The sequence below is a fragment of the Phaseolus vulgaris genome, chromosome 11 (assembly GCF_051622355.1).
Source record: "Phaseolus vulgaris cultivar YP4 chromosome 11, ASM5162235v1, whole genome shotgun sequence".
NCBI classification, from domain to species: domain Eukaryota; kingdom Viridiplantae; phylum Streptophyta; class Magnoliopsida; order Fabales; family Fabaceae; genus Phaseolus; species Phaseolus vulgaris.
This window is the reverse complement of record NC_143508.1, coordinates 53,441,396-53,453,429: the sequence shown is the minus strand read 5'-3', so window position 1 is coordinate 53,453,429 and position 12,034 is coordinate 53,441,396. Positions and strand designations below refer to the sequence as shown.

The 12,034-nt window shown below is 34.2% G+C and overlaps 3 protein-coding genes across 3 annotated transcripts; 1 reads left to right on the top strand and 2 right to left on the bottom strand.

The window, feature by feature from the left end:
- Positions 1 to 288: 288 nt before the first annotated feature.
- LOC137820313 (cytochrome P450 705A12) lies at positions 289 to 3,439 on the top strand. Its single transcript, XM_068624333.2, has 3 exons — positions 289 to 939; positions 1,780 to 2,116; positions 2,643 to 3,439. Exons 1-3 carry the CDS (start codon positions 359 to 361, stop codon positions 3,264 to 3,266), a joined length of 1,542 nt encoding a protein of 513 aa, XP_068480434.2. The 5' UTR covers positions 289 to 358; the 3' UTR covers positions 3,267 to 3,439.
- Positions 3,440 to 4,655: 1,216 nt separating this feature from the next.
- LOC137820306 (ras-related protein RABA4d) lies at positions 4,656 to 6,804 on the bottom strand. Its single transcript, XM_068624307.2, has 2 exons — positions 6,232 to 6,804; positions 4,656 to 5,373 (listed from the first exon to the last, which is right to left on the bottom strand). Exons 1-2 carry the CDS (start codon positions 6,456 to 6,458, stop codon positions 4,914 to 4,916), a joined length of 687 nt encoding a protein of 228 aa, XP_068480408.1. The 5' UTR covers positions 6,459 to 6,804; the 3' UTR covers positions 4,656 to 4,913.
- A 1,259-nt stretch (positions 6,805 to 8,063) lies between these two features.
- On the bottom strand, positions 8,064 to 12,034 carry LOC137827322 (transcription factor bHLH130). The gene is made up of 7 exons (XM_068633600.2): positions 11,861 to 12,034; positions 10,791 to 11,429; positions 9,459 to 9,787; positions 9,021 to 9,191; positions 8,824 to 8,889; positions 8,661 to 8,729; positions 8,064 to 8,420 (listed from the first exon to the last, which is right to left on the bottom strand). Exons 2-7 carry the CDS (start codon positions 11,410 to 11,412, stop codon positions 8,349 to 8,351), a joined length of 1,329 nt encoding a protein of 442 aa, XP_068489701.1. The 5' UTR covers positions 11,413 to 11,429; positions 11,861 to 12,034; the 3' UTR covers positions 8,064 to 8,348.

The window sequence follows — 12,034 nt, the reverse complement described above, 5'->3', positions numbered from 1 at the left end:
AACCTAAATTTAAGCAACCTTTTCAAAACAAAATTCACCAACTCAAGTAGAGCTCACAAATAAATAAATTAATTAATTAATTTTACCTTTGTGAAGGTGTCACTAAATCTTAAATTATTAATATATGAGTTGTGATAATTTGACAAATTAGATTCGTCTCATGCTTAAAATACTCCTATCACATAAGTAATCAACACTTAAAAAGTTGTTTTGGAGCAAAGGAAAAAATGGGTGTAAAAAATCATTTTTCTTAATATATTATTATGCGTGTGACGCATGCGTTGTGAAATATGCGTAATCCACTTCTTGGTCTGAATAAATAAGATAACATCAGAAGTGTTGATGCAGTGAACACACCATGATTGAGACAGTGTTGTTCCTGTTCCTGTTCATGTTCTTGTTCCTGTTCTTCGTTCTGAGGTACAGTGGAAAAACCACCTCCAACAATTTCCACCTTCCACCAAGCCCTCCAAGCCTCCCTCTCCTAGGCCACCTCCACCTCCTCTCCCCATCCCTCCACACCTCCCTCCACGCGCTCTCCGCCGCCCACGGCCCCCTCCTCCTCCTCCGCCTCGGCCCCGCCCGCCGCCTCCTCCTCGTTTCCTCAGCCGAAGTCGCCGCCCACATCTTCAAGACCCACGACCTCGCCTTCTCCTACCGCCCCGCCTTCGCCTTCGCCGACAAGCTCCCCTTCGGCGGCGCCGGCTTCGTGACCGCCCCCTACGGCCCCTACTGGCGGCTGGTGAAGAAACTGTGCGTGACCGAACTGCTCTCCCCGCAGCAACTGGAACGGTCTAAGAAGGTGAGAAGGAAAGAGATGGAGAGTTGGGTGAAAGGGGTGTTGGAGAATGTGAGAGGGAAGGGTGGTGCAATCGATGTGGGTCCTCAACTCATCAAACTCACCAACAACGTTACTTGCAGGATGGCCATGAGCACTTGGTACTCACTGCTTCTCTCTTACTACACTTATTTGGCTAACTTTAGTAATGAATGCAATCAAGAAAAGAAAATTGTTACCTTTGATAAATGCAAATTAATTTAAATGCATTTTACAAGTGTGATTTGAGTAATCAAATTTTAAAATTCTTCTTTTTCATTAAAAAAATGTTTCTTTCTATAGTTCTAATTCTTTTTATGGATATGGTGTATGATTGTTAACCCACCATCACTCTACAATAAATATCCTTGAAAAGTGCATTTTTTACTAGAATATTCCTATGATTAATTTGAAAAATGCAAATTTAAATGTACCATTTTATTAATTTGAACAATAAAATTTTAAAAATATTCCATTCAATAAAAAAAAATTTACTATATGATTTTACTAATATAATTTTAAAATTATTCTTTCAGTAAAAAAATTGTTTGTTTTTATTGTTGTAATTAAGATGTTTGCTTTTATAGTTATGATTTGGTGCATTATTATGCAATAAATATCCTTGAAAAGTACATTTTTTACTAGAATATTTCTATGATTAATTTGACCCTAGTTAGATGGATATGTTTTAATATCTCTTCATAGCTTGAACTAAAAAAAACACAAGTGAGAAATACACTAAAAGTAAAAGTTATTTTGTTAAAGAAAGAATAAAGTATTATTTTCTTAAGATTATGGACTTTAAATTATTTTTATAATAAAAAAATAGGGGTGGAGGAGGGGTTAAATAGGAGAAAATACGATGTGTGTGGGATCCTCAACAAAGCCTTTTGTGTGATGATATTGTTTAGATTTGAATAACATGGTTGTATCGAACTCTTTTTGCTGTGTTTTGGCACAAGTTGTTCGGAGAAATACGAGGATGCAGAGAGGATCAGAAAGCTGGTAAAGGAATCCTTTGAGCTTGCTGCAAAGTTATGCTTTGGGGATGTGTTGGGTCCTCTGAAGCAGTTGAGTTTCTGGGTGTATGGGAAAAAGGCTTTGGATGTGAGCAGAAGGTACGATGAGTTGTTGGAGAAGGTGCTGAAGGAGCATGAACACAAAAGATCATCACGTCACAATGGAGATCGTAGTGATGAAGATAGTGAAAGGGATTTGATGGACATTCTGCTAGATGTTCACCATGATGCTCATGCAGAGTTCAGGATCACAAGGACTCATATCAAAGCCTTCTTCTTGGTAAGACTCTTTCATCATGCTCATCTTTGCTTTCACTAGTAATTGTTGTCTATAAAGCTCGGACACTGCATTTTGGACACACGTATCGGACACCATCAATACTGGTACGACATGTATCAGTGTCCAATTCAAAAAATATTTGTTGGATATTTTACAATTCTAACATGAGTCTAACACAATTTTAAAAGGAGAAATACGTTAATTTTCTTACAACTCAACTTATTGTATAAATTTTTATTATGATTATAAAAATAAAGAATAAATCATTTTGAACCAGCCATGAAAAATATCTTAGTACACATAAATTTTTATTGTCAATTTATATAATTCATAATTATATTGTCAATTTATATAATTCATAATTATATAATATATAGATCGTATCTTCGTGTCCTACATTTTAGAGATTATACGTATCTCCGTGTCATATCATATCATATCAGTGTCAGTTTCTGTGCTATTGAAAAAAAGAAAGATTTTGATGGACTCTATGAAACTTAAAATGAATTTTCTCTTGTGGGACAAGGATCTCTTCATTGCAGGCACAGAAACCACAGCAGAAGCCATGCAATGGGCAATGGCTGAGCTCCTTAACCACCCTGAAGCCTTTCAAAAGGTGAGAAAGGAGATAGAGTTGGTGACTGGCAATGCTAGGCTAGTGGATGAGTCAGATGTTGCCAACATGCCATATTTGCAAGCAGTTGTGAAGGAGACACTGAGACTCTATCCATCAGCACCAGTCACAACAAGAGAGTGTGGCGAACACTGCAACATAAATGGCTTTGATGTGCCACCAAAGACAGCAGTGGCAATCAATTTGTATGCCATAATGAGGGACCCTGATTCCTGGGACCACCCAAATGAGTTTCTCCCTGAAAGGTTCTTGCAAGAGGATTTGAGTGATGGTAACAGAATGAAGTTCAATTTTGTGCCATTTGGAGGTGGAAGAAGAGGGTGTCCAGGAACAGCACTTGCTTTCATCTTGATAAACACTGCAGTGGCTGCTATGGTGCAGTGCTTTGATTGGAAAATTGGTGAAGATGGAAAAGGAGAAAAGGTGAATATGCAATCTGGGTCTGGCTTGTCTTTGAGAATGGTTCACCCCCTTATCTGTGTTCCTGTGGTACATTTTGATCCATATGATGTATGACTCAATATAGTAAAGAGTTATGCAGATAGATATCAGTGTAGAGTTATGCAAATAGATATCAGTGAAGAGTTATGCAGATAGATATCAGTGAAGTTATTGTAATCCACACGCCACAACTTTGTATCTGAAATGGGAACTTGGATCAATAATTCAGTAACCATTCTATTCCAATACGTAATGAATACCTACAACCCAAATGATCCATATTAAGGCAAAAGGCCAAAACCATTGTGTGTGCATGTGTTTGATGGCTCACAAGTTAGGTGAACTTCAACATAACTTTTAATATAAAAAAGAAAAGAGGGTAAACAAAAGAAAGGAAGATAAAAGATATTATTTTTCTATTGAAATTAAAGGAGAATTAAAATATATTTTTTTATTTTAAAACTAAAATTGGATTTCAAATTCACTTTTTATATGACATTTATCTTAATTTTGAAAAATATTTATTTTATAGCTTAAATCATAGAAAATTAATTTATTTGTTAATTGTTGGTTTTAGAAACACAAAACAATCATAAAAGTATTTAGGTTTGAAAAGGATTGCATTTATACATTTTATAATTCACATTATTTAGATAATAAGATCGTGCGCAAAATATTATACTTAAACACACTTATAAAAAATTAGTTTTAAAAAACAAAAATAATTAGTTATAATTTTATTAATTAAAAAGATTATTAGTATTTAAAGTGATTTTTATTATTAATAAAAATTTATAAAGTAATTTCTAAACTGATATCTAATCATTAATTACTAAAATCTTAGTTATTAACTATTTTATATTTTAAATTATTTTTTATTAACTACTAATTAATCATCATGAAAAGCAGATCGGGGAAAGTAAAGAAATTGAGATCTATCACAAACCTAAATATATGAACAATTCCACTGCAGAGGAACATTAACATTTCTCTGATTCAACATTATTGAAAGTCTTCTGCAAACTGATTAGAAACTTTATCTTCTGCAACCCTCATTTACATCTGGTTGGCTGGACTAAAGAAATTCGTAATGGGATTGGTCCAATCATAACATATAAATCCTAAATGAAAATTAATGATCACATCAACCGGAATATGCTGAGATCAAGGTAGTATGCAATCAAAACAATATAAAAAAAACTAGTGCCTGGACTGGGGGTTGACAACAACTTTAGCAAAGATAAGCTTGAAGATAAATAGAAACACCGAAAATATTCCTTAGATGGTTGGAGATCCCACATCGATTAGAGATTAGAACATTTCATAATATATAAGTGGGTGTAAACCTCACCTCATAAATCGGTTTTATGAGATTAAATTAGGCTTAAAGTTCACTTTATAATTAAACTTTATTCAATAGCAACATGAATTGTTTTAAAAGTGGTGTTTGCCTGTCATGTATTTCTAAGAGAAAAAAAGTCCTATTTGCATATTCTTGGAAAGCACAGCTTTGAGCATTAGTCATGGCAAAAGCCTTCACTTCTAGATACATTGAACAGACTACTCAAATTCATCACGTATCATCTTGAGTTTGCAAAACTATGCCTAACAGCTATAAGGAAAAGTAGATGGCAAAGTATATATATAATGCTCAACAGCATGGGAGAGAGATCAAAAGAGTCCTTACCCAAGATAAAGGTGGCTCTAGGTGAATACAAAATCCTAAAGAATACTGCAACAATTGGATCTCTTTTTAGCATTCTGGCATTCAGTTTCTTGAAATGGCATCTTAATTTTTGTTCCTTCAAGTTCAAGGTTTACTTTATCAAAATTTGATTCATGTCCATCCACAAGGATCTGCTTCCTACTAACTGTTCTATATACTTGAGAGAGGAGACCAATGAAAGCTGATTCCACATTGCTGGAGTCAAGTGCAGATGTCTCCAGAAAGAATAGACCCTCCTGCTGTGCAAACTCTCTTGCCACCTCCACAGGCACTGCTCTAAGAGAACTCAGGTCAGATTTGTTGCCAACAAGCATCACAAGTATATTTTGATCCGCGTGTATCCTCAGTTCATCCAACCACTTCTCAACATGATCAAAGGTTTGCTGCTTGGTTATGTCGTATGCTAGTAATGCACCGGTTGCACCCCTATAATATGCAGTTGTAATTGCCTGGTACCTGTTATGAATGCCAACATTGCCTCATGAAAATGAAATAGACATTCATTTTAAGGACACTTTTCAGAAACCAAATCAACCACATCTATATAAACTAATAAAACACAAAATCATGTCAATTAGGCATATGGTTATGCAGTTCAAGGTAAGTTGAATTTGGCATGCAATACACAGGAGAATTTTGTAACTACAGCTAAAACCAAGGTTTTAAATTGCAAATTTCTTGGATAAACCATGTACATATTATTGGTATGGAATGTCACTGACTTTGCCAATGACTAACTAGGGCTTGGACCTAAACTTTACTGAGGGGGACCAAGTTCAGTACCACTCCAACCAAGGACTTGTTGGTAGTTGAAATTGCAATTTATTTGTGATTCTAGACATAAAGGGAAATTGTAGACAAATTCGGCCGATGCAACCACAATGCAATCGCAAAAAGGCCCAAGATCTTGATGTTGCGGTTGAACTCATTGTCATGGACAGTTTTTAAGAACCTTGGTTAAAACTCTTCACACATTTCCCTATTCTTTTGCAGCAAAAATGTAACAATTGAGCCCACCAAGAAGCCATCAAATGATTATCATATTTAGTTGAAGGATCATAATTCACCCACATGCATCTTTTGGTTTGATTATATTATATTGAAAAAACTATGCTGTTTTCAGTGACTCAAGATCTTATGAGATCTCAATCTCTACCTCTCAGATCTTATTTGTATTCTTAATCATTTTCCTAAGAAAAAACAATTTCACCTCAACACAACAAGCAGAGTGAAACTGTGGCACAAAACCACATCATAATACTAAAAAAAAGTAACTAGCTTTGAAAATGAATGCACAGTAGAAAAATGTTGAACCTTTCTTGACCAGCAGTGTCCCAAATCTGTGCCTTGACAAGCTTGTGGTCCATCACGACCGTCCTAGTCAGAAACTCCACCCCAATTGTGGGTTTCGATTTCATGAGGAACTCGTTCTTCACAAATCGATTCAGAAGCTGAGACTTTCCAACCCCAGAGTCACCAACCATCACAATCTTGAACATGTAGTCTATACCCTCATCAGCATCACCCTGCCACTGAGCCATTACACTTCAAGAAATAACCCTTTTGAGAACCGAACTCAACAATGCAAACCCTTTTGAGTTTTCTGCATAAAAACGAGGCCTTTTTTTTCTCTGTTATGCACAGGGTTTGTGTGGCTGGAAGGAAGGTTGTTTTATAGGAAAGGGAAAAAGGGGTGGTTGGTTCTGGTTGGAGAGGCAATTGGGTAAGCGAAAAATGGCATGTCAATCAGTTTCATTCACCAATGTTGGTTTTGTGTTGCCACTGAAAAGCGTTCTTTTGCTGAAAGCAGAGGAAAACAGAGTTTACAGTTTGGAATTTGGACAGCAACTTGGGACACACGACAAGAAAGGAAGATTGGGATATTGACACTTTTGTAACAACTGAAAGGAAGTATTTACTTACAATTTTGTAAGTGTTCATCATCAAACACAACAATTTCAATGTAACATAGTAATCTTAGTTTTCAAAAACGTAATATGATAAATGATTTAATTTTTTTTTTATAAAAACTCTAAACATTACTTAAAACTTAGATTTCAATTAGACTGATATTAGAAGTAACAATACAGAATTTCCTTTATTTATGGAAGTAAATTAAATCATTGATTGACATCAATCCAAAATTTAATGGAATATTAATTTATTAATTTAAAAATTTTGATTAATTAAAATTAGGTGATTATTTACATAAATAATTTAATATTGAATTTATTTAAAAATAATTAGATATGAAAAATGTTTTGGGAAATGATTCGATTTAAAGTAAAACATCATGATATAATTAAATATAAAACGATCATTTATTGATGAAAATAATTTAAATTATTAATTGACATCAGTTTAAGATTTAAGTGAATATTAATTTAAAATTGAGGATTAAACAAAAAAAATATGTATGGAAATAATTTATGACATTTATTTATGTATGGAAACAGTTTAAAATATAATATATTTTAGGAAGTAGTTTAACTTACAATGAGAATAATCAAAATGAAGTTGAATATGGAATTAAATGTATAATACCTTGCTGATATTATGTGAGGAATTCCCTGCTTAAGGTAAAATAAACTGTGATAGATACTGACAATTAATTAAATCTTACAAAAAATGATGAATTTGCTGCATCATAAACAGTTGTGTATATTCCCTTAAGAGACAATTGAACCTTTTCACTTACCTATACAATGAAAGAAGAAAATGGATGGTATGCATTAGCATATGATGATACCATTTGGAAGAAGTGATGTCTTTTGTGCGGTTTCTATATCCTCATCGCAGTGTCGGTTTAATAGGTTTAGCGTTTGGATGTTTAGTTTACTTATGTTTGTTGATAAAGACTGAGTTTAGTTTAGTTATTGAACTTTTGTGTCTTGTCTATGTATTAATTATGATTCCCTTTGTTTGTTGTCATTTCCACTTTTCTATACATTGATAATTCTTTCTTGTTCAGTGAGAATCTAAGTCCTACTTGTCTGTCATGTTTGTAAATCATACATCCAACACATGTACATGTATAAATATGATTAACATAGATGATTAAGGTTATGTATATTAACTACTTTTAAGGAATATGGAATTGGTTGTTTCTTCCATGAACTTGGTCTTAAATAAGTATGTGACTCAAATTTGTTTTGTAATGCCATCAAACCTCTTATGAGTAAAAAGAAACAACAGTTACAGTGACTCTTTCTAAACTTGCTATTACATCATTATCCTTAAATCAAGCAATGGAAAGAAAAAAAAAATGAAAAACAAAACTGAAGAGATTTACATAGAGCTGAGCCTAACTTCTTGGATACCACCAAATATTAGCACTAGTCTACATAATCACACTGACCCTAGATTTTGGTACACCAAATGATAAATACAAAAAGAAGCTCCTTCTTTTGTTTGATCTACAAGGATATAAATCAGGCACAAGGTCTAGAATATTGCTTGTGATTACTTGTACAAGTGCACTTTTCCTTAGTGTCAGCCAGCATCTGCAAGATGAGTAAAATTATTTGGTTAGACAAGAAAAGATTATAGTGGAGGGTAATGTGTTTTTCTTTATAAAAACTTTCATGTTAGGTATTATTATACAACTTAACATCTTAGTTAAGCTGATACTTCAAGTAAAAACAATCATCTGATATCCCAACTAGACTAAAACATATGTTAAAAAAACGATACATAGTATTTTTTTATAAGGATTTATGGGAAGATTTAAATTTCCACAGTACCTTGACTTGTTTCTGCAGGTCTTTAATGTACTCAACTGCCAAATCCAACATATCAGATGTGCTTGTTTGCTGTCAAGAGGGGAGCATGAAGTCATCAAAATGCACATGGAAAAGCTTCAATGAACAATGTGATTTGATAGTGAGAGAGAGTGAGTTAGTTTACCTTGTCTGATTTTGGGAAAAGGTCTTGCAATTTCTTGATTCTTGCACTAATTCTTGTTCTTCTTTCCTGAAATATGCACATCAAGGTAACACATGAAGAAGGTCAGCACCAGACACTTCATAAAATAGTTATGCAACCATATGATCAAGGTTTTGATGCGATCCTAAAGTAACAGTAGAATCAAATGAGACTTTTACCCTTTCAGCAATGCTTCTTGGGTGAGTGGCAAAACCTCTCTTGGCACGAATTTTGCATGGAACAACTCCTTGATTTTGATATAACTTCTCCATGGTAGCCATTCTACTAGAAGAGCTAGGCAGACTCAAATGATGGGTCAGACCAACTTTTTGATATCCAAAATCTGCATCCTGAAAACATAAATTTTCACTTATCAACAACATGGGTAAAAAAGCTTTTTTCATAACATATAGATTTTGTTCTAGTTCTCCTAATTTTCTTTTTAATAATACTTTTTTCATTTGATAATTATTGTTATTTGAGGTATCAGTCAAACTAAAATACCAGTTGTATAAGTTTTTATAAAAAATAAAAATAGGCCAATGTTCATTGAGGTCGGCTACATGCATCATCACACAATGTCACTCATTCAGTTTCTTGAGTAAATTCTTCTATACCTGAATATCCATTGCATTTGAAGTGGAAAATGATATTTCACAATTGTTGCTAGCTGTTCTGGGGGCACTGATTACAGAACCATCCCAGAAGTCAGTGGTGAAACTTGGCATGTAACACTTGGTGTTGTCATTGTCATTCCTCAGGTTTCTACTTTCAACACAATTTGGTTCCACACCTTCATTTCCATTTTCAGCAATCTGTGGCATTCTGGTGGAGCAAGAGGATGACCTTGATGAGAAGTTCAAAGTACCATTTAACCCACTGGTGGATGTAATAGCTTGTCCATTTGATACATCACAGCCCCTAAAACTAGCCATATCTCTCAGTGCTGCAAGTTTTGCATTCAAAACAAAACGTTTATACTCTTTACAACACTAAAAAACACTTCAGGTGTGAACAAATCTGACTGAAACTGATGATATCTTTGATGAAAAACAAACACAAATGAGAAAAAAACAAAGATAATGATACTTTTTTGTCTGGTTTATTGAAAGAAAATAAAAAGGAAAGAGAGTAAGATTAACATCTTTCCTCAACCAAAGCAAGTATTTGATGGAGAGAGAAAATGTTTATTAAAGTCTATTTCTCAATTCATAATATTTGAATCTGCAATTGATACCCAAAGGAAAAAAAAAATGCATATAATTGAAGGATTCTCCTTGTGACCCATATTTTTTTTAGTACTTTCACAGCTGACTCTTGTGTTGTGCCTTCATTTCTCAGATTCTTTCATGATATCTCTTCCATTCACATCTTCTTTTCACCCCCAAATGTACTATATGATTAGTTTTCTTCTTATTCAAAGATTTTAATTTCTCAATGAGAATAGTTAAAACAAAAGTCAACTCTATGCAGGAAATGAATATTCCATTTTATATTCTGTAGAAGCAACCCCCAATTGCTTTACTATATTTAGCAATACTGCAGGAAAAAAAAGGGATCTCTGACTTGATTTGAAGCCAATTAATTAACTAGCAAACTTTCCAGAATATTAGTTTAAAATTTATGCAAATCTTAGATCAGAAATGATCCAATAACCTCTTCTATTCACATGACCAAATGAACTCTATGGAAAATCCTTTTGAATTTAACCCATATGAGAGAACACATCATCATTCATAGAATGAAGAAAATTTTACACAAAATAGAATACTCCAACAATATGAATCCAATTATAGATTTTCATGTATGGTAAGGTTGTTTACTTTGACAGTAACTATTTTGAAAATCATATTTTGGGTTAGTTTTTAAGAAATTGTAAGAATCTTTATATGAAAGTTTAACTGGAATGAAATTCCATGAGAGTTACCAGGTAAGATGAAAGGTCTTACCATTATCAACTGAGTAATTGGAGAAAAACCCTGCAGGTGAACTCTTTTGCCTAATGAGATTGGAGCAATTGGTGGAAGCACCCATTTTGGTTTGTGTGGAATTCTGAGAAGCCATGGAATTCACTGCACTGAATGAGCCATCAAAACCATTCCCTGCAGACCTTAAAGAACCATTTGCCATGGGAAAGCCTTGAACTTGCTGAGTTTGGTACATTATCTGAGGTGATGACCCGAAAGAGTAACCATTGTGCTGTTGTGGTGGCTGTGAAACAGTGTCCCCTGCTTCTTCCTTCACTGCCTTCCCTTCAAACTCTTGCAAAGGCTCAGAATCATTGGAAGAAATCAACTTGGCAAACATGGTCTCCATTTCAGAATTTGTGGAGGGAGGATAATTCTGTTGCTGCTGAGTCTCACCATTGACACATCCAATGTTGTTGTTGATGTTGATGTTGCTGCTGCTGTTCACAAGGCTTGTGAGCAATGAGCTTGGAGCAGAACGGTACCTCATTAGCCCAGAATTTTGTTGGTGACAATGTTGTTGACCAATATTTGAATCCATCTCTGAGTTCATCTTTGCCACTCCTTGGGAATACTTCACTCCATGAGTATACACCATGCTCATCCTATCTTCACAGTTACCTGAAAACAACAAGAAAAGTTATCATTCTATGCTTTCTGAACCAATAACCATATCTTAACACTAAGCAACAGCTTTCCTAGTCTGAACTTTTCTTCATTAGAAATTGAAAAGCACCCCCAAAGAAAAAGAATTTACTTAACTAGCTATGTTTCTTTCATGGAAAAATTATACATGGTTGTGCAATTACTTGGTCACGAGATTTCTTAGAAAATTTAAGACCAAAATTCCAAAGGGTAATGGAAATTCTGTCCCCAACAAAGTTAAAAGCAGCAGAATCTGACAGGAGTCAGAAAAAAAAAAGTGTCTTTCATACAGAATGAGAAACATTATTTCTTGTTACAATCTTTCTTGAATTCTGCTCCTACCATAACAGGAGTAGCTTTTGGATCATAAATCTTAAAAAGAAATTGAAACACAAAAAAGGGCATACATGCAACTCAAAAAAACTGGCTTGTTAAGAGTCCAATGAGGCTAAGGTTGTTCAGCTTGAAGAGTTTGGATGAGAACTCAAAATCCTGACACAGAATTAAGAAGAAGAAGAGAGGAGTTGAAGAGATGATGAAAGCTAAGGTTGTAATGTCTTGCCTTTGAGGTATATTTATGT